The 26136-nt window shown below is 40.0% G+C and overlaps 1 protein-coding gene and 1 non-coding gene across 2 annotated transcripts in view; one reads left to right on the forward strand and one right to left on the reverse strand.

Annotated features, from left to right (window-relative positions):
* Positions 1-26136, forward strand: part of rell1 (RELT like 1) — a 59248-nt gene that overhangs the window by 27622 nt on the left and 5490 nt on the right. The window contains exons 3-6 of the mRNA XM_037683630.1: positions 2182-2250; positions 7569-7623; positions 19252-19500; positions 24845-24977. Coding sequence (XP_037539558.1) covers positions 2182-2250; positions 7569-7623; positions 19252-19500; positions 24845-24977 — 506 coding nt within the window. The remainder of the gene's footprint in view (positions 1-2181; positions 2251-7568; positions 7624-19251; positions 19501-24844; positions 24978-26136) is intronic.
* Positions 15587-15658, reverse strand: trnad-guc. The gene has a single exon. It is a non-coding gene; the product is annotated as a tRNA-Asp (tRNA).

Genomic DNA, 26136 nt, shown 5'->3' on the forward strand with positions numbered 1-26136 from the left:
TTCAGTGCACATGTTCACCATCACAGCACACCTCAACTTATACCCACCTCCCCTTGTTGGCCATGAAAACACATCTTCACTCAGCACAGTTGATAGTTTGGGTCATAAAAACAACACGCATACAATATTTAGTCATTTCCTATCTGGAAATCCTGCCTGGCATTACTCATGTAGACATGTTTTTGATATGCCACCATCGACACTGGAAAAATGCTAACATTTCTAGAGGAAATGTAAACTGGGCCTAAGAGTTGCGTAAAAGTGGTTACGGTCTCCACTTCTAGCTGTTGTCTTCCTCTTTGCAGCCTCATTTCATGCAACAACGTGTTCTTGTTCTACAGCTTCTTCTTTTTTTAAATTTTACCTCTGGCTGTTGGACCTTTTAGCTTTGTAGCCCACTCTTCCATTTCTACCAGTCCTCTTTCATAACTGGCCTCCTCTTCCCGTTTGGGATTTCCTTGGTTGGTAATCCAGGGCTTGTTTTCTGGGAATCGGTTTTCTTTGTAACCACGGCGTTCTCACACAGGACCAATTCAATTCAGTTTATTTATACATCGCCAAAGGACAACAGAAGTTGTCTCAGGGCACACTGTTCATAAACATTCACATGCATTAAAAAAAGCCAGTTAGTAAAAATGATACATCTAAGGAAGCCAGCAGATTGTGTTGAATCTTCACTTTGTCGCAGTTTCCCATCCTGAGCAAGAACAACGGCAACAGTGGAAATCTGCTTCGACCAGCTAGGATCTGAGAGAAGAGGAAAGTGAAACACACAAACGTCCAGGTGTACTTTCTATTGGAGGAAAGACAAAAAACCCACATAAGGATGGAAATAATTACAAATACAAACCGGTAGAGTTGAGCAAATAAAGACTGCAGCAGAGTGAGGAAATGTGGTCCATTTGTTCTCCAGCAGTCCAAGCCTATAGCACATATGTGCCAAAGTCAAGGCCCGGGGGCCAAATGTTGCCCTCGTTGACACCTTATCTGGCCCCCAAGATGATATTTTAAATGTAAAATATTTTTATCACTTTAATTTATTTCAGTAATCTTTGATTATGATGTCGAAAGCACAACATAGAACGTCAAATTAGACCAAACTGTTGTTGAGGAACCTGTGACCATGAAAAGAGGTTTGGTATCTGATTTGAGTTAATGTAGTTTCTGAAATTGGCCCTTAGTTTGAAAAAAGGTTTTAATTTTGGCCCCCTTTTGTTAAGAGTTTGACACCCCTGCTATAGCAGCATAACGAAGGGATAGCTCAGGAAACCCAAGCCCCACCCCCACAACTATAGGATTTATCAAAAAGGAAAGACTTGAGCCTAATCTTAAAAGTAGTCAATGTGTCTGCCTCACGGAAAGAAACTGGAAGTTGGTTCCACAAGAGAGGAGCCTGAGAACTGAAAGCTCTGCCTCCCATTCTACTTTTGGAAACTCTAGGAACCACAAGTAAACTTGCAGTGCGAGAGTGAAGTGCTCTGCTAGGAAGGTAGGGAATAACAAGATCTGTAATATAAGATGGAGCTAGGTTGTTGAGGGCTTTGTAGGTTAGATTTTGAATTCTATTCTGAATTTGACAGGGGGCCAAAAGCTAAAACTGGAGAGATGTGATCTCTCCTAACTCTCATTGAAACTATGTCAGTAGCATTTAGGATCATCTGAAGACATTTTAAAGATGTTTATGGACACCCAGACAATAAACAATTGCAGTAGTGCAGCCTAGACATGATGAATGCATGAACCAGTTTTTATGCATAATTTTTGGACTAGATGTTTCTAATATTAGTGATATTAAACAGGTGGAGGAAAGCGGTACTTGTAACTTTTTTAAACATTTTTTTAAGGTTCTGGGATTTAAAATCCTACCAAGGATGTAGTCGACCTCAAAACAAACATCGGCATTTAAACTACTTAATGAGTCTGTGTGTAGGTTTCAATTAACTTGTGATTTATTTATTTTTTGCTCCTGTTGATGTAAACAACAAAACAAAACAAACAAAAAAAACCCTCCAGGGAGTATTGATGTGGAATATTTATCATGATTTAAGAATGTACTCATTTGTTTAAAAAAAAAAAAAAAGCATTAAAACCTTTAATTCTAGTTTGTTGCTTCCGTACGGTTTGTGTCTTTTCCAGTACTTTGTATTAATTTATGTTGATGATGTCTTGATCTTCTTTCAGACATGAATGACACCTTCAGTGACACCGATACAGTTGGACACATTGTCCGCTTCATCATGAAAAATGAAGGTATGCGTTTTACTCTCCTTTCTACAGCTTTCTCACCTGTTCATGCATTTTATGTTTGTCTCATTTACATAAAAATATTCACTTTTAGTTTAGTTTCCTGCACTTCAGGGGGCATTGGTTTCCATTGTTGACCTTCCTCTCCTGAAGTCCTTCCTGCTCCGTGTTGTTTTAAGGTACATTTTCTCACAGCAGTCAGGAAGGAAGTTGGTGTTGAAGTCTTAGTTTTGATCTGCTTTCTCAGAGAAGTTTGGCTGAGGGTGAGAAAAGGTGTTTTAATGGACGTTCATATCCAAGACGAGCAATGAAATTTAAAGCTATGTCACGATGACAGCTCTTTGTACCTCCATGAGTTCACGTAGTGATAATTTCCACTTTTTTGTGCTCATTTCTGCTTCTTCCAGTCTAATTGTGCAAACATGCGTTCTTTTTGCTTTCTTCTACTAATTTCTGCTTCTGACAGCACGATGGATCAGTGGTTAGCACTGTTGCCTCACAGCAAGAAGGTTACAAGTTCAATCCCCGGTTGGACTTAGGGTCTTTTTGTGTGGAGTTTGCATGTTCTTCTTGTGCTTGCGTGGGTTTTTTCCAGGTACTCCGGTTTCCTCTCACAGACCAAAAACTTGCATGTCAGGCTGCCTTCAGACTCGGGCCTCCCTTGCAAAAGAGATCTGTGGGATCTCTCAATGGGATTTGCCTGGTTAAATAAAGATTAATAAATTAAGTAGGGGTGCACTGATAAATCTGTCGTCCAATTTATCGGCCCCGATTTCTTTAATTTTGGGAAATCGGCCGATGCATGAGAAACTGATTTTTACCTTTTTTTTTTTTTCTTTTTTAGTTTTAACAACAATTGTCTGAACTTCATTTATATTTCAGAGCACTACCTCATGGCCAGTGAAAACAAGTTTGGATTGTTTCTAGGATATTGTTCAAGAGGATATTTTTCAATAAAATAAGATTAGAAAATTGAAGGTGCATTGTGACCTTATAACACCGGACAGTGTCGCTTATAAAACAAAATCGGTATCGGCCAAAATCGGAATCGGCAGGTCAGACTTTTTAGAAATCTGTGATCGGCCGGAAAACTGCAATCGGTGCACCCCTAAAATTAAGCCTTTTCTACCTTTTCAGCTACCTTTTTAGCATTTTTTTAGCTAATTTCATCCATTTTCAGATAGATAAATTTTTTTGTGGTACTGTATTTTTTGGACAATAAGGCGCACTTAAAATCCTTTAATTTTCTCAATAATCGACAGTGAGTCTTATAATCAGGTGCACCTTATGTATTAATTCTGTTTGTGCTTACTGACCTCGAACATATTTGATGTGGTACAACTGAACAATGTTGAGTTATTGTGAATTAATTTAATAAAGTTTGACTTATCTGACTGTTTTGTTTAGCTTAATGCGCCTTATAGTCCGAAAAATATGGTAATTTCTGCTATTTCAGCTACTATTTAGACGTTTTTATGCTAATTTTTGCTTTTTCAGCTACTTCCACCTTTTTTTTTTAGCTCATTTCAGCTTTTTCCGTCCTTTTTTAGTAGTTTAAGCTCGTTTCTGCCCTTTCAGCTAGTTTTCAGCAATTTTTTTGCTGATTTCAGCTTCTTTGTAGTTAGTTTTGTATTTTTTTGTGCTAATTTCTGCTCATTTAAACCTAATTCAGCAAATGTGTTCTTACTGCTTTCTTCTGCTTGTTTGTTCTTCATTTCAGCAACTTTTCAGCATGTTTTTTTTTAATAGCTAATTTCAGCTGTTTTTCAACAAGTTCTTCAATAAGCATTCATTCTGCATTTTTGCAGGAAATGCAATTCCTCTAGTCTTAAAATGATTTCCAAACAAACGTACACCAGTTTTTGTCGTTATCCTTGCGCTTTAGTTTTGAGTGAGTAACATGCAGCATATTCACGTCATTATGACTAAGGTCATTGTCCTTAGCTTTGTGTGTGCATGTGCGTGTGCATGTGTGTTCCTTGAGCTAGCTTATCATGTTCTCACTGGTCCTTTGACTGTGACTCAGTTTCACATTGTCTGCAGGATTCCTGTAAATCTAGTTTTTTTTTTCCTTCTATAAAATGGGTTCAGTTGACGCCACACTATTGGTGTCTGTTAAGACATTTCTACTATACATCTTTACCTTCAGCGTATACAAGTACTATTATCTTTAAGTATCAGGAAGCTGGAACATGGTGTTTGTTTTTAATGGAGTGTCTGTGCAGCAGCAGATAACGAAGCTAAAGGAAACGGTTCCCTCTGCTGGTGGAACATTATGTATGAAATGTGGTTCTATCGTCTGACAAGCTTTTAGTGTCGCCAAATAAAAAGCTGATGGAGAATAAAAAGTGCTCAGCAGGTTTGCATAGCATATGTGTTTTATTTGTTAATATATTTAAATGTTTTTGTACAGCACCCTGGGATGGCACTTGTTGTGAATTGGTGCTGTATAAATGAAAAAGATCCATTTTCCTCACGGGTGCTACACGTTTAGTTCATGTAGAAGTAGAGGGCACCAGCTTGGTTTATCGACCAATAAGAAGTTGGCGGATGTAGATGAACAGATGCTGGGATATATTCATCATTTAACGCGAGTTCCTCATTTTTCTGGACTGAATAAAACGTGCATTGAATTTAAGGAAATGCAAACGTGAGACGTCATTTAAATTTGACCCATCAAAATGAATGCGGTCATTTATTTACAGAATCAAATTTAACATCAAACATTTACATTAATTTGGCAAATTATGAAAATAACAACATAAGCAATCAATCAGGAAAAATCATACGGCCATGATTTTTCCGTTGCTGCACCACAGACATTTATAAAACTGTACAACTATGATCTTTTGCCCACATGAATGTGGGTGAGCATTTTACACAGACATTTCTAAATATCTGGAAGAATTTCTACTTGATAGAAAAGTTTAAAGATGGGAAGAAGTTTAGAGGGAGTTAAGATTGAATGGGAGGGGAGGAATGTTCGCCAGAACCGACACTCTCCATCAGAAGCCCAGCTCGCCTCGGTACGCTTGGTAGGAAACTTGACCCATTACCTCTCTGATGATAATCAGCAGATATGGTGTTCCGTTAACGCTACCGGTCCAGCGTCTCCTTAGAATGGCTGTTGCCCGTCAGAAGTAGTGGCGAGGCTCTGTTCGACACACATTCACCTCAGTGGAAAATGTTATAATCCCATGGAACTCGGAAGAGCTTCGTTGTCATGTCAGGAACTCCAACAGCACTCCATCAGAACTTTAGCTCTCATGTAGTTTACAGAACTCCCACAGAACTCTTGAAGTCTGACAACTCTCCAACTCTGTGTACCTGTGTGTCTCTCCGTGTCCCTGTGAGTCTGTGTAAACCAGGAAGTACTGACATTTTAAAGACTCTTTCCCGGTTCACTTTTTGGGATTTTTCATTGGTCAGAAACGACCAGAAGGGGTGTGTTTTTGTGACGTAAGGGGTTAGAGACAGCGAGAATTGTTATGAGACAGCTCAGAAATGTTCTCACAGACCGAGAGGGTTCTGTTTTGGCGTGCCTAAGACACAGGTGCAAAACATCTCTATTTACGTCTGAGAGGATTCTAAAACATGACAGTTTTAACATAACAACTTGTTTTTCGTTTGACTGTAACCTTGTAAACGCACACACTTGCTCATTCAAAAGCAGAAATCAGAAAAATGCATAAACTCTGCACAGCTTTTAACATGAGAATAAAATCATTACTCAGTTAATAAAATTGATTAGTTCACTGCAACATCTAAAATGGTTTGAACTAAGACACTTTGATTATCAACATTTGTAAGATAGTAATGATAATAAAAAGAGAGTGTTCTTTTCACTTGAATCTTCAAGAAAGAAAGTCTCAGGATGGGTGAACCTGTATTTATGGAGTCAAATACATGAAATGACAGCTTCTGTCCCACAAGGTTCTAAAGGTCAAGAGTTTTGACCTTAGACTGGGTTTCGACGTAGGCTTAGTCCACTACACGGATAAGAAATCAAAAGATCTGACTGCTGTGAAGTTGGATCAAATTAACAAAAGAGGTCAAAGACGAGGCCAGAACAAAACTTTTAGCCTGAACTAAAAGAATCTGAACATCATCAGCTGTTTAATGGTCTTAAATGAAACGGCAGCTGAGCTACAGTTGATTGATCCTTCTCTCTCTCTCGCGCTCTCTCTCTCTCTCTCTCTCTCTTGCGCTCTCTCTCTCTCTCTCTCTCTCTCTCTCGCGCGCGCTCTCTCGCGCTCTCTCTCTCGTCGCAGAGCAAGAGGGGACTTGGAAATACTGTGGTAATTTATAAATGAGACTAATCTATGGTGACCAAGGCCACCATTAGTCCCCCCCCCCCCCCCCCCGCTCCGCCATTGCGCCTTTGCTCCCTTCACTCACCATGATCCGTCACTCTGCGCTGCCTCAGATTAGAGGAAAAAAGAGACCTATTTTTCTACAGTGTAACTCCACCCACTTGATGATGTCACACCCAAAACATTCAGATTTACTTACATCCTCTGTTCTGTTCCAGTCTAGAAAAACACCCATATCATAAACTACAAACATTCACTATTTCAATTCTTCAGCGACAGGGGGACATCAGCTTGTTTGCTCAGATGTTTACCTGATAAACTTATTTTTGTTTTTCCTGAAATAGTAGTTTGAATTTATGTTCTCCGTCCTTGTTTAGGACAATAAAATGACCCCAAATGTTTTCTTAAGCTGCAGACACTGCAAATGAAAATGACTAAAGCACATCAAACACCCCGCGGTTCTTTTATGACACGAGGGACGGTTCACGGCGAAGACGAAGGGCAGCGTTTCCAGTCAGATGTCGGAGCGTATTTGCATGAAATCATCACGCAGAAGCTCTTACATAAGTCATCTCGCCCTCCTTAAGTTCCCCCAAGGATGACGGTTTCATTATTAGTGCTCATGTTTTGCTCCTGGTGAGGTCAGTGAATGCATCAGCGTGAGGAGAAATTATGTAAATCTCAAATCTGAGATGTGGGCTCAGTGCTAACGCTCTGCCTGTAATCAGAAACCAGTCATTTGTCTGAAGCGTGAGAACTTTAAACTTTTATCTCCCAGTGTTGAAACTTGGAGCGTCACAGAGAATTTAAAAGCTTGGAGTCATTCTGAAGCAGCGATCCTCGATGCGTGCCGTAGCAGAGTTTAGTTTCATGTGATTTGTCATTTAAACGTATTAAAAAGTTAATCTTTTTGAGCTGGTTTTTAGCGAGAGCGCTTGTTAAAAATTTCCCAGCACTACTTTTCCTTCACTCCATTCTTTCTCACTTACTCTTTTTTTCCTCTCTCTCCAGCGAACTCTGATGCCCTCAGAGCCATGGTTCATGACACCAGCATTGACTCAGAAGGGTAAGAAATCTCGTTAACCACTCATCTATACACAAAGGTGATTCGTTTTGTTCCGGTTCACTTCAAGGGCCGCCTGTTTGATAGCTCTCATCCACCAGGGGGCACTGCAGGCCTCCGTGTAGACCCGTTCAGCTCTCATGAAATGAGCGAATCAGGACACATTTCTCCACCTGTTGGTCTCCAGATTGACAGGATTGATGGAGGGCGTTTCCTCTGACTCCGCTGCGCCTCACCTCAGGGTTTATTAAATCACACTGCACAGTTGCTGCTTGTTTTCTCACAGGACATGTAGCCAGATCACACAGTGACTCTGTGCAGGTGCGTCATCTGAACAAGTTATTCTACTTGTGCAACTTTCATTACTTTTAAAATATTCAGTCGAGTGACCAAAATGTGAGAGGAGTTATTAATTACTGTTGTTTAGAACTGAACGTTCAGATTTTGTCACCAAAAACACAGTTCTCTGCAAGAAAGATCTCATCAGAGCCAATTTATTGATTAATAACCTGATGATTATTTTAATTAACAAAGGCCTCTTTCTTCCTTTATCCGCTTCATCCTTCCTTCCTTCCTTTACCCGCATCAGCCTTCCTTCCTTCCTTCCTTCCTTCCTTCCTTCCTTTACCCGCTTCATCCTTCCTTCCTTTATCCGCTTTATCCTTCCTTCCTTTATCCGCTTCATCCTTCCTTCCTTCCTTCCTTTACCCGCTTCATCCTTCCTTCCTTTACCCGCTTCATCCTTCCTTCCTTTACACGCTTCAGCCTTCCTTCCTTCCTTTACACGCTTCATCCATCCTTCCTTCCTTCCTTCCTTTACCTGCTTCATCCTTCCTTCCTTCCTTCTTTCCTTCCTTCCTTTCTTTACCCTCTTCATCCTTTTACCTGCTTCATCCTTTCTTCCTTCCTTTACCTGCTTCATCCGTCCTTCCTTCCTTTCTTTTTTCTTTACCTGCTTCTTCCTTTTCGGGTTGCGGTGGTCATTGGTGCCCATATCCAATTATCACTGTGTGAGAGGCGGGGGACACCCTGGACAGGTCTCCAGCCCATCAAACGGACACACGGAGACAAACGAGACAAACAACCATTCACCCTCTCACTCACACCTAGGGACAATTTAGAGTTACCAATCAGTCTAACATGCATGTTTTTGGTCTGTGGGAGGAAACCGTAGTACCCGGAGAAAACCCACACATGCACGGAGAGAACGTGCAAACTCCACCCAGAAAAAGCCCCCGGCTGGGATTCGATCCTGTGACCTTCTTAGTGAATGACTGCAGCTCTGATTGCTTAAAAAATTTAAACATTTTTTTTAAAGTTTATTCCACTTTTCACTGGTGGAGACTTGGGTTTGAGCTACAACGCTTTAAAAGAACCTGATTAACCCAAGATTCACTTCAAAAGTTAATCAGTTGTTGATGTACATATGGTCATAAAAATTTATCTTGGCTACATTATTGCCTGCCTTTTATAACGTTTGCCAAATTTTTTAAAGTCGTGATTTAGACCGACGATAATTTAACCAAATAAAACTCATTCATGAAGTAGAGGTTTTTATCTGCTTGTGACGCGATCGCATTGTATCGAGCAATAACAACAAAAAAACAACTAGAGGACGTAATTTCAGATAAACAAAAAGTTAAGTAGCCAACAGTTTGCTAGAAAAGACAAATATTCAATTCAAATTCAATTAAATTCAAAAATACTTTATTAATCCCAAAGGGAAATTATTTGTTGTTGTAACTCGTTATCCTCATTTCATTAAGAGATGTTATAGATACTGATGGTATAAATATAAAATATATAAATTTATGATTTAGAAAATTACTAACGCGCCGTTCATGTAGGAACGGAACATGTGAATACGTTTTTTGTTTTTGTTTCAACCACACGTTTTTATGTAGACACCCAAAACACAATTTTTTGAAAACACTAACACATCAACATAAAAAAAAGACTGATTACATTCTTATTTGCGTTGCCAGTTGTTCAGCTACTTTAAAACCTTTTTGTACTGTATTACTTCAATCAGTAGAGGCTGATGAACAATAAAGCAGAGCAATAATTTCTTTATGCCAAATAATTTGAGACCAAACAGGTTTTTTTTTTAAACTTTTATTGAACTGTCAACAATATTAAAGAAAGAAAACACAATATCCATCAAGCATTCATTTAAAAATATGTGACAAATGGCAACAGATCAACAAATAACACAGTGGTTCCCAACCCTGATCCTTGAGGAACACCATCCTGCATGTTTTAGCTGTTTCCCTGCTTCGACACACCTGATTTGAATAAATGGGTGATGGGCTTTGGTAGAACTCGAGGAAGTAATTAAATCACTGAATCAGGTGTGTTGAAGCAGGGAAACGGCTGAAACAGGCAGGTTGGTGTTCCTCAGGGACCAGGGTTTGGAACCACTGCTTTAACATCGTGATGACTTTTCCTTCCTTCCCTGCTGGATATTGAAACTAAAAAGAGTTATGCCCACATATGTTGGCCGACACCATATGCGCTGCTGCTCTTTGGTCTTGTACTTTAATGAAACACGAAGTAGAAGTTCTACTTTGTGTCAACAGAAAAGATTTCGTTCTTCCTGTTAAATTCAACATTTTCGTCTTTACTTCATCAGCGGTTAGCTTTACGTGTTTCCTGCTTCTTTTGTAGCAAAACAGCACCACATATAGTCATGGTATTGTTACTAGGCCTCTCGTGATAAACAATAAATCAATTACTCGCATAATAAATGAAAGTTATCAACCTCATTTTCATGTACTGGCTTTATCGTTTCTTCGTGTCTCTTTCTACTGAAGACACTGGATGACAACAGGCTCAACTCCAGCGCTCTTCACTGACCCCTCCCTTTTTCTTTTCTCTTTAAAATCCGTTTTAATTATCCAAAATCGCATTTTTGGATAATTAAAAGCTGCTAAGCTGAGAAGTTAAGCTACGAGCTAATCTAACAGGCCAATCTAAAAAAGTTAGGCCTGGTCCTCTGGACATTCACAAAACAAACCATCAAAAAAAAAGAAAGAAAGAGAAGCAACACATAAACTGACTGTAAAAGTAGAAACGTTTCGTCTTGAAAGACGAAACGTTTCTACGTTATTATTTTTTTTTTGCTTTTTGTTTTTTGAATGTCCAGAGGACCATATTTAACTTTTTTAGATTTTTCTGCCTGGATTATTGAGCATGCATCAGGATATTTTGAACCACTAACAGGCCGACCTCGGGAATAAACCTCAGTTTTCTCGAGCTCCAAAATTCACAGTTGAAACCCGTGCCTTTGTGTAAAAAGTTGTTTTTCTGTACAAAAAGAAGCTGAGAACATGTTTACTGATTGATTTTTTAAAATTTATTAAAAGCTGTGTGAAAAATGCTATGCTAAAGAGCCGACATAACTGAGTATTCGCCATTTTGAGAACCGAGAGACAGCCGATGTCACGTCAAGGGCCCTCCCTCCCATTTTTCTTAGAGACGCGCTGCTCAACTCCCCCATCCTTTGGTTCAAACCATCTTATACTGCCATCAGGTGGTCAAAAAAGGTACTACACTCCAAACAAATAAACATTTCTTCTAAAATTTAACAGTTAATCATTTTTAAATTTCAAACAATATTATCATTTATCGCAATAATTTCTGAGACAATTATTTGCCCAGCAAAATTTGTTATTGTGACAGGCCTAATTGTTACTACAGGATTTTGACTCGTTTTCTGTGTTTTCGTGGTTGAAAATTCTGTGTTTATGAGGACATTTTAGAAAATGTCATTGTTTTTGGGACAAACGTGTGATATTAAAAATTATAAATAAGTTGACCAAATGTTGATTTAGCGATCCATCTTTAGCTGCTGTGTAAATCAGATGATCAGGACTCTCTAAGGCCAAACGTGCACTGGTGTTTATTCAGCCTTCATTAGATTTTCACGTTAAATCCAAAGCTGCCTCCTTGTCGGTCTGAGAAGACCTCTACTCACTGGAACCAGGACTCATGGTGGGCGCTGCCTCGGACCTTCAGTCATCACTCCGCTGTTTTGTCTCTACACTATAACAGAGAAAAAGAGAAGGAAACGGGAGGGGGAGCTCCGTAAATAAACACATGTGAGGTGGAGATGCAAGTGACAGTAAAGAAGTCAAAGTAAATCGAGTTAGAGGAGTAACACCCCCCCCCCCCCCCCCCCCCGCTGTTGTCTTCATTTTCCATTTATATGTTTTTGTGGGAGAAAACCAGTCAGAGTGATGAGATTCTGTTTTTTATTGGACAACTTGGATAAACCTGGAGTGTTACCGCTGAACAGGATTAAGTATTTTAGCCCTGTTGGGTCACACTCATCTGAACGGAGGAAATAACCAGTAGAAATCTCCAATCTCACTTTCCACCCCCACCCAGAGCTGCTTTCATGTGTTTTGCCTCCGTTTTTCTCCGGATATCTTCCTCCATATTTTTCCACCGTCTTTTATTCTTTCTGTTTTGGTGCCGTTCAGTTCAAATTGCTCTCTGTGGCGCTCGATCTTTCTCTGGCTGTTCCGGTCCTTATCTCTTTCTGTTTCCCTCAGCCTGGTTGGGCAGCCTGCCAGAGCATCACTTAGAGACGGTGGATAGGGGAGAAGAGGGGGTATTGGTTGGGGTGATTTATAGGATACGTTGGAGTAAGGTGACAGACAGACTTGGAGGAGGAGGAGGAAAAGAGGGATGAAGAGAAGCAAAACCTAGTGACTGTAAAAGGGGCCAGGCGTCACTGTCTGCCTTTCCAGATTTGGTTCCTAACTTTCCCTCGGTGCTCCATCTCGCAGTCCCCTTCATCTTTCTGCAACAAGCTCATTATCTCATCGTCATAGTTCATTTTTTCCACTCGTGAACAAAACTAGTTTCAAACCCTTTCTCTTCAGGGATAATAAGTACTGTGAATATTGATGTTAAATGGTATATTTCTCCATCACTGGTTCTCACAGATGATGACCGCAATCACTACTGTAGCTAACGTGACTGGGTATTCTTGTGAGGGCCACGTGGCGTCCTTAGTTACTCCAGCGTGGCAACAGACCGTGGATATCTTAGGGGTGGGGGTGGGGGCAAATTAGCCATCAAGCTTCAAATTTGATCCTTATTGTGATGATTATTAGAACCTGCACTTCAAAAAAACATGGTGCTGTTTTTTCTTCCTGTTGAAGTACTAGTCTTAATACTTGATGTATACCAGGGGTTACTGCTCTCTCTAGACTATTCTGCAATAGTTGCTGTAAAGCAGAGTTCTGAGAGTAAATGCTAGGCCTGTCACGATAACAAATTTTGCTGGGCGATTAATTGTCTCAGAAATTATTGCGATAAACGATAATGTTGTTTGAAATTTGACAATTATTAATAATTATTGTCAAATTTAAAAATAAATGGTGGTTAATTTTTTGTGTGTAGTACCTTTTTTGACCACTTGATGGCAGTTGGCAGTTTAAGACAGTTTGAACCAAAGGATGGATAGTGAGGGAGCAAGCAGCGTGTCTCTGTAAGAAAAATAGGAGGGAGGACCTTTGACGTGACATGGGCTGTCTCTCCTTCCTTTTTTTTTTTTAATTCTAAAAATGGCAGACGCTCGGTGTGGTTTGAGCTCTTTAGCATAGCATTTTTCACACAAAGCTTTTTTAATAAAAATCTGTAAACAAGTTCTCAGCTTATTTTTTCAGAGAAAAACAATTTTTACACAAAGGCACGGGTTTCAACTGTGAATTTTGGAGCTTAGACGAGACGGAGGTTTTTTTTTCCCCCGAGGTCGGCCTGTTAGCTTAGCTCGTAGCTTAGCTTCTCGCTTAGCTGCTTTTAATGATCCAAAAACGCGATTTTGGATGGTTAAAATGGATTTTAAAGAGAAAGGGAGGGGTCAGTGAAGAGCACCGGAGTTCAGCTTTTTGTCATCCAGTGTCTTCAAAAGAAAGTGAAACACGAAGAAATGATAAAGCCGATAAATGAAAACGAGGTTGATAATTTTAATTTATCATGCGATTAATTGATTTATTGTTTATCGCGACAGGCCTAGTAAAAGTATACCATGAGGCTATAAATATCCATTTGTCTATACACTTGTTTTACCTGTTTTTATGGGTAAATAACATGTATAATGAATTGGTGTAAAGGACAGACAAAAGCTTAGTTATCCATGCATAAATGGAGGGTGACGTTTAAAAAAATTATAGCACATGTAGTCAAAATAACTTTATTTAGCCAATTTAAAAAATTTTGCCAGATCTACAGACCTCTGCTTTAAACCATTTCATTCAAAGGGATTTTATTTTAAATTTTCGAGTATTTTATGCATTTTTGTTGTTTTTGAATAAAAAGGGGGTCAGCAACAATAAAAATCATTGAGGACCACTGGTGGTGTGTGTGTGCTGCTTTCTGAGCCAGGTAATATTTCCCAAGTCATGAGATCTTTGTGGTTTGCTGCATCATTTTTTTTTTTTGTCTTTAGTGGCAGACTCCACCCGTCAGCAGCTCATTAAACCAAGACATTAAAAGTGGATGCAAATCCTGTTCTGCCCAGTTTGCGTTGTCACTTTTGCTGCTGCTGCTGCTGGTTGTTGGGCTGCAAAAGAAACACGATACAAACGTGAGCTTCGTCCTGTTGTTTACATTGTGTGTTCAAACCAAACAGCTCTGGTCATGTGTTGCAGATAATGATGGGTTGTTCCGGTAAACCACCATCATGGTCACCACCTTCAAAATAACATGATGCACAATCTCAAAGTGTTGAGGATGACTTTAATCAGCTAAATATTTGTAAAAATGACCGAGTTAGAGACATACATGTGCTGGCTAATGTCAGTTAGATGTGGTGGCCATCTTGATCTGGATTGACTCCAAAAGTTAATCGGTTGTGGATGATTATTGCTCGAAGTGTTCTTTAAAATATTTTGCTAACAGAACCACATCAACAGACAAGGCCCAAAACATTTTGGTCTGCCTTTGACTTTTAGCAACAATATAAATGTTCTCTTTGAGAAAACTCAAACGTCTCCGTCATGTTAAAGGGACAGTTCAGGTTGTTTGAAGGGGGTTTGTGGAACAGTTAAACTGTAAACTAGAGGTGTCAAACTCTATTAAATAAAGGGTTAAAATCAAAAACTTGATTCAAGCTTAGGGCCACCTTCAATCAGTATTTACTGAAAAAAGATATAATTTTTATTTTTTCAGTTGCTCCCTTCCTCAGGGATCACCACAATGAATTAACTTGATCAAAGATGTATGAATTGTTTTTATGCTTGATGCCCTTCCTGACACAACCACAGACCCCTGAGCTACCAGGGCTGTCATCTAGGGTACCGGGGGGAGCAGATGGTGGGGGTTAAGTGCCTTGCTCAAGGGCTGAGAGTAGCGCAAGCAAGGGTGGAGGCAGGTGTGGGTGTTTCACCTTTATCATCCACATTTACAGAGGCGCACATAACTTTTTTTTAGTGTGCTCCTCAGGCGAGTACCAGGAGATGGTGCTCAGTACTCACCCCATACGCAGCTTAAACCAATCGATGCCGGAGCGCAAATAGCAGGTGGACCGGCTGTGGGGTGTGGGGGGTGGGGGTGTCCTGCGGGACACGCATGCTCACAAGGGAAGAACCCAACAAGTTGTTTAATGACATAAAATATATTTTGTTAGCAAAGAATAGAGTCCTAACATTTATTAAACATTACCGTACTTCTGTATTTACAAAAAAAAATATCTAAATTTTGTTTTGACAAACTAATCGATAAAACAAAAAAACAAAATTCATTAATGGAAAAGAGGAAAAGAGGGGACAGGTAGCACTCTCACTTTGCGTTATACTCTATCGCATGTGTGCTCTTTTTTTTTTTTTTTTTCATTCAACCTTTATTTCTACAGGCTAGTCTCATTAAGTCATGATGATTAATTTAAAGGATTGACCTGTTCCAGGCCGAACATAAAGTACAGATGACAATAACAGTAAAAAAAAAACATGTACTACTCCCCGTCGGGGAATTGAACCCCGGTCTCCCGCGTGACAGGCGGGGATACTCACCACTATACTAACGAGGAGTTGCTGAGAGTCAGAGCGTCATCAAAACGGCAGCTGCGCTGTCAGTTATTTATCGTCTCAGCAGCAGAGGGGAGGGACACGCTTCAAGCATGGCTCCCTAAACGCACACTGTCAAAATAAGAGCGTTTCCAGATCTTGTTCTGGCAGGATCTGGTTCAAATGAAACCCTGGGTGTTGATAACTTGACGGTCAAGTATGCAAAGGCGTGTGCCGTGTGGTAACACAGGTGATGCTACGCATTCCTGATTTTTGTTGCGCATGCATACCTGCGTACCAGTTATGTGCACTCCTACACATTTTGATGTTCTTAGTCCGGGGGCGTTGAACCGGTGACCTTTTGATCACAGGCTTGCCTTCCTTAACCTCTGCACCATCACTCCCCGTAAAAAAAAGAAAAGTTGGTTATTTTTGGTTTTCAGAAGTATTATGCCACTTTTTTTCTATAGATAGATGAATTACATTTTTTCAATGTTGGAAAAACCAGACACTTTTTCTTTGCTGCAAGATCTTCTCCAGGTGTTTGATCAATTCCCTTTTTTGGCATCTGCATTTGGTAGCAGGCCAAATTCTCAAAGACCATGCAGAATAATGTAGTACCTGCATTTTAATACCACAGCAGAGAAAGCTATGTCTAAAAGCTAGTCTCTGTTAGTAGGTCAAGGAAAAAATATATACATCGGTATTGGTATCGGTTATCAGCCAAATAAGTTTTAACATATTGGATATCGGCCAAAAATCCAATATCGTGCATCCCTATTTGGAAACTCTAGGAACCGCAAGTAAACCTGCAGTCTGAGAACTAAGTGCTCTGTTAGGAAAATATTGAACAATAAGATCTGTATTATAAGATGGAGCTAGGTTGTTGACCGCTTTGTAGGTTAGAAGTAAGATTTTGAATTCTATTCTGGATTTGACAGGGAGCCACTGGAGAGATATGATCTCTCCCACTAACTCCAGTTAAGACTCTGGCAGCAGCATTTTGGACCAACTGAAGACTTTAAAGAAGTATTTGGACACCCAGATAACAAACCATTGCAATAGTCCAGTCTAGATGTGACAAATGCATGAACCAGTTTTCCTGCATCATTTTTAGATAAAATGTTTAGTGATATTACGCAGGTGGAGGAAAATAATGTTTTTAATTAATAATGTTAATAATTCATGTGGACTATACTGCCTCCTGCTGGCTTTGCCACAATTTGCTTCAAATTTACTTAATACGAGAAATTTGGCAGAAGATTCTGTTAAAGCTTCATTTTTCTGTCTTTGAAATCTATTTATTTTCTGTTTAAATGTTTTTTTTTTTTTTTTTACTATTTTAGACATATTTTGGTAATTTTCCATAAACCTCCATGAACAAAAGCCACACAGTACTGTAGATTACCTGAAATAACGTATATATCAAATTTGCACATTTGAGAAGCTGCAAGATTTTTTTTCTCCACAATTTGTTAGTTTTAAAACATATTTCTATTTTTTTATATGCTCTTTTATGCAAAAATGTTTTTATTCTGATGATGTGATTCTCCACATACCCAGGCTTTCCCCACATTACTGCAGCTTCCTGTGATGCCTCCTGAATACAAGTGAACTCAGGATATTTCAGTTTTTCACCTGAGCCATGCATATAAACTCAGCATTATGCATGTTTACACGAGCGTACAGAAGCGCCGTTTATAATGGCTTTGTGTTTAAACAATGTGAGGAGCTGCGCTCTGGAGTTTTAGAAAAACACAAACGAACGGTAAAATACTAAAGTTAAGTGAGTCGGCTTCAGACAGTTCCTTTTTTAAATTCATATTTTAAGAAAATGTTGCGATAAACCACTTAAGTTTTCCTGAATCGTTTACTGCTTCAAACATTCACTGTATTCATTTTTACTTTTAAGGAAGATCAACAAGTGGTTGTTCCCCGTCATTATTAGCTTTGAAGTTCTGAACGTGTCACTCAGCGGTGACGGCCTGCTATGAAAGTGCTGCAGAATTGAACGAGCTGAGTTTTTATCTGAGAAACTACGGTAATTAAATAGAAGCTATTGGTTATATTGTACCACAAGGCTCAGTGTTGGGACCCACTGTGTTTACAATCTGCATGTGTAGGTCAGATCATTCCTGATGCATCCTTACATTTCTATGCTGACAACACAGTAGTTTGTTGAGCTAGAACAGTTGCTAAGGTTTCCATCTTTTACAGTCTGCATGCATTTGACATCATCCTGTCAGATTTGTTTCGTCTCAAACTAAATGCTGATAAAACCAAAGGGATGTTGTTTTCAAACAGGAAGTCGGTACCAGAAATCCTTTCTATCCTATCTACGAATGGTGTTCCTACTGAGTTTATCGATTATTACAAATACTTGGGAATCTTGGTCGACGTACATCTCTTTTAAGCCTCATGTCGAAAACTTTATAAAGAAATTGAAATAAAAAATGGTTTATTTTTCAGAAATAGATGTGAATGCTAGGAAACTCCTTGTAACTGTGACTTTCCTTCCCTCCACTGACTACGGTGAAATTATTTACATGAACGCTCCTACAAGCACCCTGCAGATGTTGGACACCGTCTATCACGGTGCGCTAAGATTCATAACTGGCTGTAACTACCACACCCACCACTGCACCCTGTATTCACTGGTTAACTGGACATCATTAGCTTCATGCAGACTCACACTGGTACATTTTCATCTTTAAATCACTTCTTGGTCTGTTGTCTTCTTATCTCCTCCGACGTGCCACTTCATCAGTGATCAGGACATCGTTACCTGCAGCGTACCCTCAGTGCAGACTGAATTCAAAGGGGCCTTCTCCGCTCCTGTATCCCAGAACACCTTGCAAAAAGATCTGAAGCGCTCTACTTTTACCTCTAAAGGATTTTAAACTATTGTTAAGTTCAATGCAAAAATCAGCGCAGACATGTTCCTGTTTTTAGTATTTTACATGGCTTTATAATGTAGTTTACTTTTCATTTTATACTATGCTTTTTATGACTGTTTATTGTTGTGTGTACCTCATCTGTCCTGATGCATACTCAATAATCCAGGTAGAAAAGTCCAAAAAAGTTAATCTGGTCTGCTGGACATTCAAAAAAAAAAACATAAAGCAAAAAAAAATGTAGATACGTTTCGCCTTTCATCCGAAAGACTTCCTCAGTCTGAATACAGCACCTCAGACTGAGGAAGTCTTTCGGATGAAAGACGAAACGCATCTACATTTTTTTTTTGCTTTGTTTTGTTTTTTGTTTTTTTGAATGTCCAGAGGACCAGATTGAACTTTTTTGGGTACCTCATCTGTGTTTTTTTTTGTTTAAAACAGGTCCCTCTTTAAAAAGAGTCCTCGTGACTCAATGAGACTAACCTGTAAAGGTTGAATGAATAGTGTGAATGTGCTTGGATCAGTGTTTTTTATTTAGGATGTTTCAAAGTGGAGTTCTGTGGGAAGTTTATGAACAGTTAACTGCTGTAGAACATGTAAGATATCTGAACTATCACTTTAATATCTCCATGCTGGGTTAATTTATAGCCATTCCTGAAGCAGCAGAGTGTGACTTGTGATTTACAGTTAATGACCTGTGATTGATGGTTTTCTGTCTTCAGGCCTCCGCTCACCCCCACCTCCATTGGACCTTCCTCCCCACCGATGACCCCTATTTCACCGGGGGCCCCCGCAGGAGCAGCCAAGCACACCTGCAGCCACCTGCACACCATCGGCGCCCCGGGCAGCCACTCGAACACCTGCACTCGCTGCAGCCAGAAAAAATGGCCGCTGATGAGGAATCTGCCGGCCCGTAAAACCGAGCAGCGCCGCAGTCACCTCGGAGAGGTCACAGTCCTGGCTGTAGGCAGGTGTGTGCGTTTGACTCGTAAACGAAAGATAAAAAAAAACGGTTGTTAATGCTGCCTTCCTGTGACTTTGCCTTCACCGTTTCTCAGAATCATTTTACACGCTCCGTTTTGATATTTGTAATGAAAACTTTTACAGTTAACTTACAGACACACACCAGAAGCCGCAGTACACACAGCTCTAACAATCAAACATTAACTCTGGATAATCACCCACGAATCTTTAATTACACACCCTGGGTTTACTGGTGACCTGGAACAAACGCAGGTGGACGGTGAAGGTGAAGCCTGGGAAAACCGAGGTTTTGGTTTCTGACCTGCTCTGTCGTACGACCCCTGTTAAAGTTACACCGATCTATAAGAGTGAGGGAAACAAAGAAGCTGTTGCTCAGACAGCATCTTGCTTACTAAAAGCAAAGGCATTGTTCTGTGTCAGTTAATATAACTAGTTACTAACTACCTGATGTAAAATGGATGCTCACTAACAGATCTAGTTTTAAAATTGCAAAATACTTTCACAAAACCTAACTCTGTTAATGAACACAAACTAAAAATTCTACATAGTTTACTTCTCGTACAGTAACTCTCCAGTGAGAAGTAAAATGTAGTTTCTACATGATAAAGAATAAAACATAAGTTCAACTTTTTTTCCCTAGAATATTTGGTTCATACTGCTTGAAGCACATTTTCAGTGTTTGTTGCTGCTTATACCGGCGCTGCTGCTGTTCTACTCCTGGCCAGTAGGTGTCACTTAAGAGAAGACACTGCAGGTAAACTGCAGTAAGTTCAGCCAGAAGAGGAGCTGTCCTCAAAAAAAGAAGGAATCAGCTCTTCGTACACAAACCTAACTAGACCTCAACTTTTATTTTTTTAAAGTGGACGGTAGGCCTGCTGCGATAAACAATAAATCAGTTAATCGCATGGTAAATTAAAATTATCAACCTCATTTTCATTTATTGGCTTTATTGTTTCTTCGTGTCTCTCTCTTTCTACTGAAGACACTGGATGACAATAAGCTCAACTCCGGTGCTCTTCACTGACCACTCCTTTCCTCTTTTTTCCTCTTTAAAATCCATTTTAACCATCCAAAATCATGTTAAAAGCAGCTAAGCTGAGAAACTAAGCTACGAGCTAAGCTAACAGGCTAACCTCGAGGGGGAAAAAACCTCCGTCTTGTTCAAGCTCCAAAATTCACGGTTGAAACCCGTGCCTTTGTGTAAAAAGTTTTTCACTGCAAAAAAGATGCTGAGAACTTGTTTACTGATTTAAAAAAATTTTTTTTTATTAAAAGCTTTGTGTGAAAAATACTATGTTAGAGTTCAAACCAGAGTGTCCGCCATTTTGAGAACCGAAGAGACACAGCCCATGTCACGTCAAGGGGCCTCCCTCCCATTTTTCTTCAAGAGACACACTGCTTGCTCCCTCACTATCCATCCTTTGGTTCAAACAGCTTTATACTGCCATCCGTTGGTCAAAAAAGTATTGCATACAAAACCAATTAACAAACATTTCTTCTTAAATTTGACAATACCGGTAATTACTAATTATTGTCAAATTTCAAACAATGTTATCATTTATCACAATAATTTCTGAGACAATTAATCGCCCAGCAAAATTTGTTTTCGTGACAGGCCTAGCGGACGACTGAATGTACAAATCTCTATTATTGGGGGAGTGGTGGCACAGAGGTTAGAAGATGGGCCCGTGATCGGAAAGTCGCAGGTTCAACTCCCGTTACCGTCAACATCAAAATGTGGGCAGGAAAAGGTGAAACACCCACACCTGCCTCCACCCTTATTCGCCCCACTCTGGGCCCCTGAGCAAGTCCCTTAACCCCCACCATCTGCTCCCTAAACAGGTCTCTCTTGAAAATGAGTTCTCGTGGCTCAATGAGACTACCTGGATAAATAAAGGCTAAATGAAAAAAGAAAAAAAAATTAAACAGATCGGATGGTATTGGTACAAAGACTTTGAAAACCAGAGTCCAGATTTAATCCTAAATCTACATGGGCACTCGGCTCCTCTACAGACACACCTGCATTCTCTGTAAATTCATACCAATTGATTACTCATGTTCTAGAATTGCTCCGCTCGAGGTGGCTGCATGTTGGAGTATCTCTGTTACTTTCATTCTGAGTTATTGGTTTTGAAAACTTTAATTCCTCTTTTCTGGATATAAATCACTCTTTTCAGATGATTACTTCCTCTGGTATCAGATGCTGTGCAGCTGGAATGATTTTGACTGAAACCTTGTTACTTTTGGGCATTTGTTATGATGCGCAACCATGGCAACAAGGTGTTTTTTTTTTAACAACCAGAAGCAGCTAACATCTCAAAAGCTCAGTAATACCTTAATACAGCCCCAAATCTCAAACGAGTTGAAATGGAGGTGCCGTGGATGAATTCCCGTCAATCTGGTGGCGGTGCTCAAGTACCTGACCACCAAGAACCTGGAGCTGGTGGGAAACTCGGCTTGTGACAATGGGAGGACCATCCCCCGGCACTTTCAGCTGTCTGTCCGTGGTGACGAGGAGCTCGGCAGACTGCTGGGAGCAGCGACCATCGCTCAAGGAGGAATTCTGCCCGGCACTCCTGCTGCCCAGGAGGACCGAGAGGCCCACCAGATCTGACAGCAAGCTGGATCTGGGTGTACGAATCGGTATCTGTAGCCACATTATTCGGATTCGCTGCAGGAGATCCTTCCTGCCCACAGCCATCAGCATCTATAACAACTCTTGAATAAAACCAGGATGATGAGCTACAACAACACAATTTCCCTTTGGGATTGATAAAGTATTTTTGAATTTGAATTGAATCTTCACATCCCAAGAAAAAAATTAGATGAACGTTCTAAAAAAAACTGGCTGCTATTTTAAAGCGTCAGTATATGCACAGGTTAACCAATGAGTCACCCAAAGTTTGTCCTTTAAAAATGATCTGTGTGTGTTTCACTGGAATTGTGTTGGAAAATCAGTTTAATTGTATTTCTCGTTCATTTCTTAGCATTTGGAAGAACACTAAACTACACGTTTGTTTTCCTCATTAAATCTAGTTTACGAGGAAATTATGTCGTGCACCTGGGGAAACAAACCAGATTTGGTCTGTTTTTAGAAGTATTTTATGTTTTTAAACAGTTCCTAAAGGCCAGTTTTAAGGAAATTTATTCACAGGTGCCTTTTAAAAACACAAATTTCCTGTAAAAACTTGTGAGCAACGAAAAAGTAATTTCTCAGCCTGACAGTGATGATACAGTGATTTATTTATGCATCATTAAACAAAGTTCAGTCAGGTCCTCTGGACGTTTTTTTTTTGATTGAGGCTTTTCGTTCTTCATCCAAAGGACTTCATCAGTCCGATGAGCCACAACAAACTCAGTCCCACAAGCAGCACACTTACATAGTGGACCAACCAGTTTGCTGGATGACAGGGGCGAAGGTGGGCCCTAGAAACCATCTTATCACCACCAAACTGGTTGATCCACTGAGTGTGCTGCTTGTGGGAGTAAGGTTGTTGTGGTTTCTCAGACTAATGAAGTCGAAGTCCTTTGGATGAAGAACAAAACGTTCCACTCGTTAAAAAAAAAAAAAAAAAAAAAGTAAAGAAACCATCCAGATGACCTGACTGAACTTGGTTGGATTTTTTTACCTGGATTAATGAGCATGAACTTTGATCTACATCATTAACTTTGTCCATTTAGGTTTAAAAAGTTTCTAAGTTACCTCGTCTGTTCCGTCAATCTTCGACACAGATTTTAAATCCAACCACAGTTTCTGTAATCAGAGCGGAGTTTCCTCATCAGACCGCTGGTGGAACGCTGGACTTCTACCATCTGAAAAGTCTCGACGAAGTCCTTCAACAAACTGTGTCGAGGTAGCAAATTCAGGAGAACTGAGTGTTTGAGGAATCGATCACCTGAACATGCAGGACGTGTCGCGAGCGATTTAAAGACCAAAGCAGATCGCTCTTAAAACACCTCCAGTTTAAAAAGTATAATAAATAAAATATTAATTCAGCATTATGAGCCTGTTCCCCTATAGATTTCTGCAGGGAGTTCTTGCACAGGAGGGAATAGTTGGGTAAAATCAAACGGTTTGCAGATTTACAAAAAAACATTATTTTTCGGCGTATAAGTCGCACCTTTTTGCATAAATTTGCAAGTCCTGTGACTTATACACCGAAGTGACTAATATACGTTTATTTCCCCATGTTAACCCAATTTTTTTGGCTGAAATCTGACTATTTCATTCATTCTGACATGGAAAATATTGAACATTACCATTTTCAGCCACTAGAGGGCGGTTGTGTTCCACGTCAAGCCAAGTGTCTCATTAATAGGTAAAAGTAGCTATTAATGAGACACTTGGCTTGCCATACAAAGCCACCTTCGTCTCGCTCCGGGACGCCTGGAGCAAACATGAAATCAGTTTAATTTCGCTGCACCGCCCAGATGAACTGCAGCTGATTTTACCATTAAAGTGCATTTATTAAGAAAAAGTTAAACTAAAGCACACCTTTACTATAATTTCGAGCAAACAAATAAATTGTTTTAAAGTGTTAATCTTGTTAAATTCTTGTTCAAGTCCTCCCGTGCACGCTCCTGCAGCTGCCATTTGGCAGCCGATTGATTTTTGCACAACACCTGCCCACATTTCCAGGTTGTCAATGGTGACGCATAATAGGTGAGATTTATACAACGAAGCGACTTTTTTTTTTTTTCCACTTTATTAGACATATTTGGATTGATACGACGTACGGCAAAAAGTGCGGTATCTGCAAAAATTGCTACGAGTTTTTCAAACTGGAGTTATCGTTTCTGATTTATGACGGCTTCTTTCTCTAAAAGAAAATTCCTCTCACAAGATGAACAACGTCTGAACACGGGAGCTCGTCTGTCCGGATTAGTTGGGTCCAACACGACTCGTAAAGACAGAACCCTCAGTGGTTCTCGCCTCTCCCTTAACCCAGTCTGTCGTGTTCCTCACCTTTAGTGTCCTGCAGAGCAGACCTGGAAATCAGGATTTATTTGCCCGTTTGTGGCGTCTGCTTGGCTTTAGAATAAGAGCGGACGATGGAAGCGTTGTGTTCAGGTGAACGAGACCTTTTCGTTTCCATCCGTGTGCAGAATCAAATGGCAGCTGGGAACCGAGTGCCTTCTATTTCTGCTGCTTTAATAAAACGATGCTGCTCAGAGTGGAAAGAGTCGGCAGCTAAATGTTTCAGTTTGACTCTTCAGGTCGACACTTTTTAAGAAGCTTCCCGTCGTATGTTTGTGTTTTTCAGTTTCTGCCCTACGAGCAGTTTTTAGTTGAGTGATCGGTGACATTTTCAAACTTCACGTTGTTTTCAGGTTCCGTGTGACAAAGTGTGAAAAGCCAGCGAGGGATCGGAAGACTCTTCTAGTGATGGGCTCCAACGGGAGCATTCCTTCAACGCCCACTGGAGTGGCGGCCCACAGCCGAACGACGTCAGAGACCCAGCAGGTTTGCCCTCTCAGAACTTCAGCTGTTTGTCTCTTACGGCTGTTATTAGGCCTGTTACAAAAAAACAAACAAACAAAAAAAAACTCCTGAAATGTACTAAACCCCTTTCACCAGTTTATTGCATTTATGATTCAATGCAATAAAATACACAAATTTAAAAGGTAACAGATCATTGTTATACTTGGTTTATTTACATAATGACTTTAATCACTGGATGTTTGGTACAACGGAGCTTTAGGGCCACGCTAAAAAAAGAATAATAAAAGCCATAAAATTACAAGAATAAAATCGTACGAGACTTTTCCTGTTTTTTTTTACAGCTGTCGTAATTTTTATTTTTTTTCCACAAGTCTGATCCATGACGTGACCTGTCAATCAATCCAGTAGGAGTGTCAGCAAATGACCGATCCGAAGCTAAATGCTCTTATAAGTGAGTCGCTGGGTCTCTTCAGCCTCTTTCTGGCATATTTACTGACGACCTCTGACAGCGCTGCACGCACACAGTTTCACTCACGAAAACTAAAACGAACGTAATGACGTCACGTATACGCATCCCAGAAGCAGCATACAAGAACACAACAGTAGGGGGCAGTATTGGAACACGTTTTGAGTAAGAGCGTCAATAACGATAAAGTTTAACAAACATTCTTCATTTTACCACAGTTAAAATGCGGTAAACTTTATCGTGTTGGAGTTTGGATAAAGTTACGACTCATTTAACTTCGGATTGGTAATTTGCTGACACGCCTACTGGATTGATTGACAGGTCGTGTTGTGGAGCCGACTCGTGGGAGAAAAAATAAATTGACAGATGTAAAATAAAAATAAAAAAACGTCTCTTACGACCGTATTCTCGTACTTTTATGACTTTAAAAAAATTCTTAGCGTGGCAATGTAATTTATTTTTATTTTTTTTTGCGTTGCCCTAAAGCTCCGTCGTCGTTCGGCCCCTGAGCTGCTGACTTTCAGTAGCTGTGGCCCCCTGAGCAGTTTAGTCGAATAACCCTGATCTACAAAGTTAAGTCAGGTCCTCTGGACGGTTTCTTTGTGTTGAAACGCTTCATCTTTCATCCAAAGGACTTCATCAGTCCGAGGATCCACAACAAACACAGTCCCACAAGCAGCACACTCACATAGTGGACCAACCAGTTTGACGGTG

This window comes from Nematolebias whitei, chromosome 1 (assembly GCF_014905685.2).
Source record: "Nematolebias whitei isolate Nwh7 chromosome 1, NemWhi1, whole genome shotgun sequence".
Taxonomy (NCBI): Eukaryota; Metazoa; Chordata; class Actinopteri; order Cyprinodontiformes; family Rivulidae; genus Nematolebias; species Nematolebias whitei.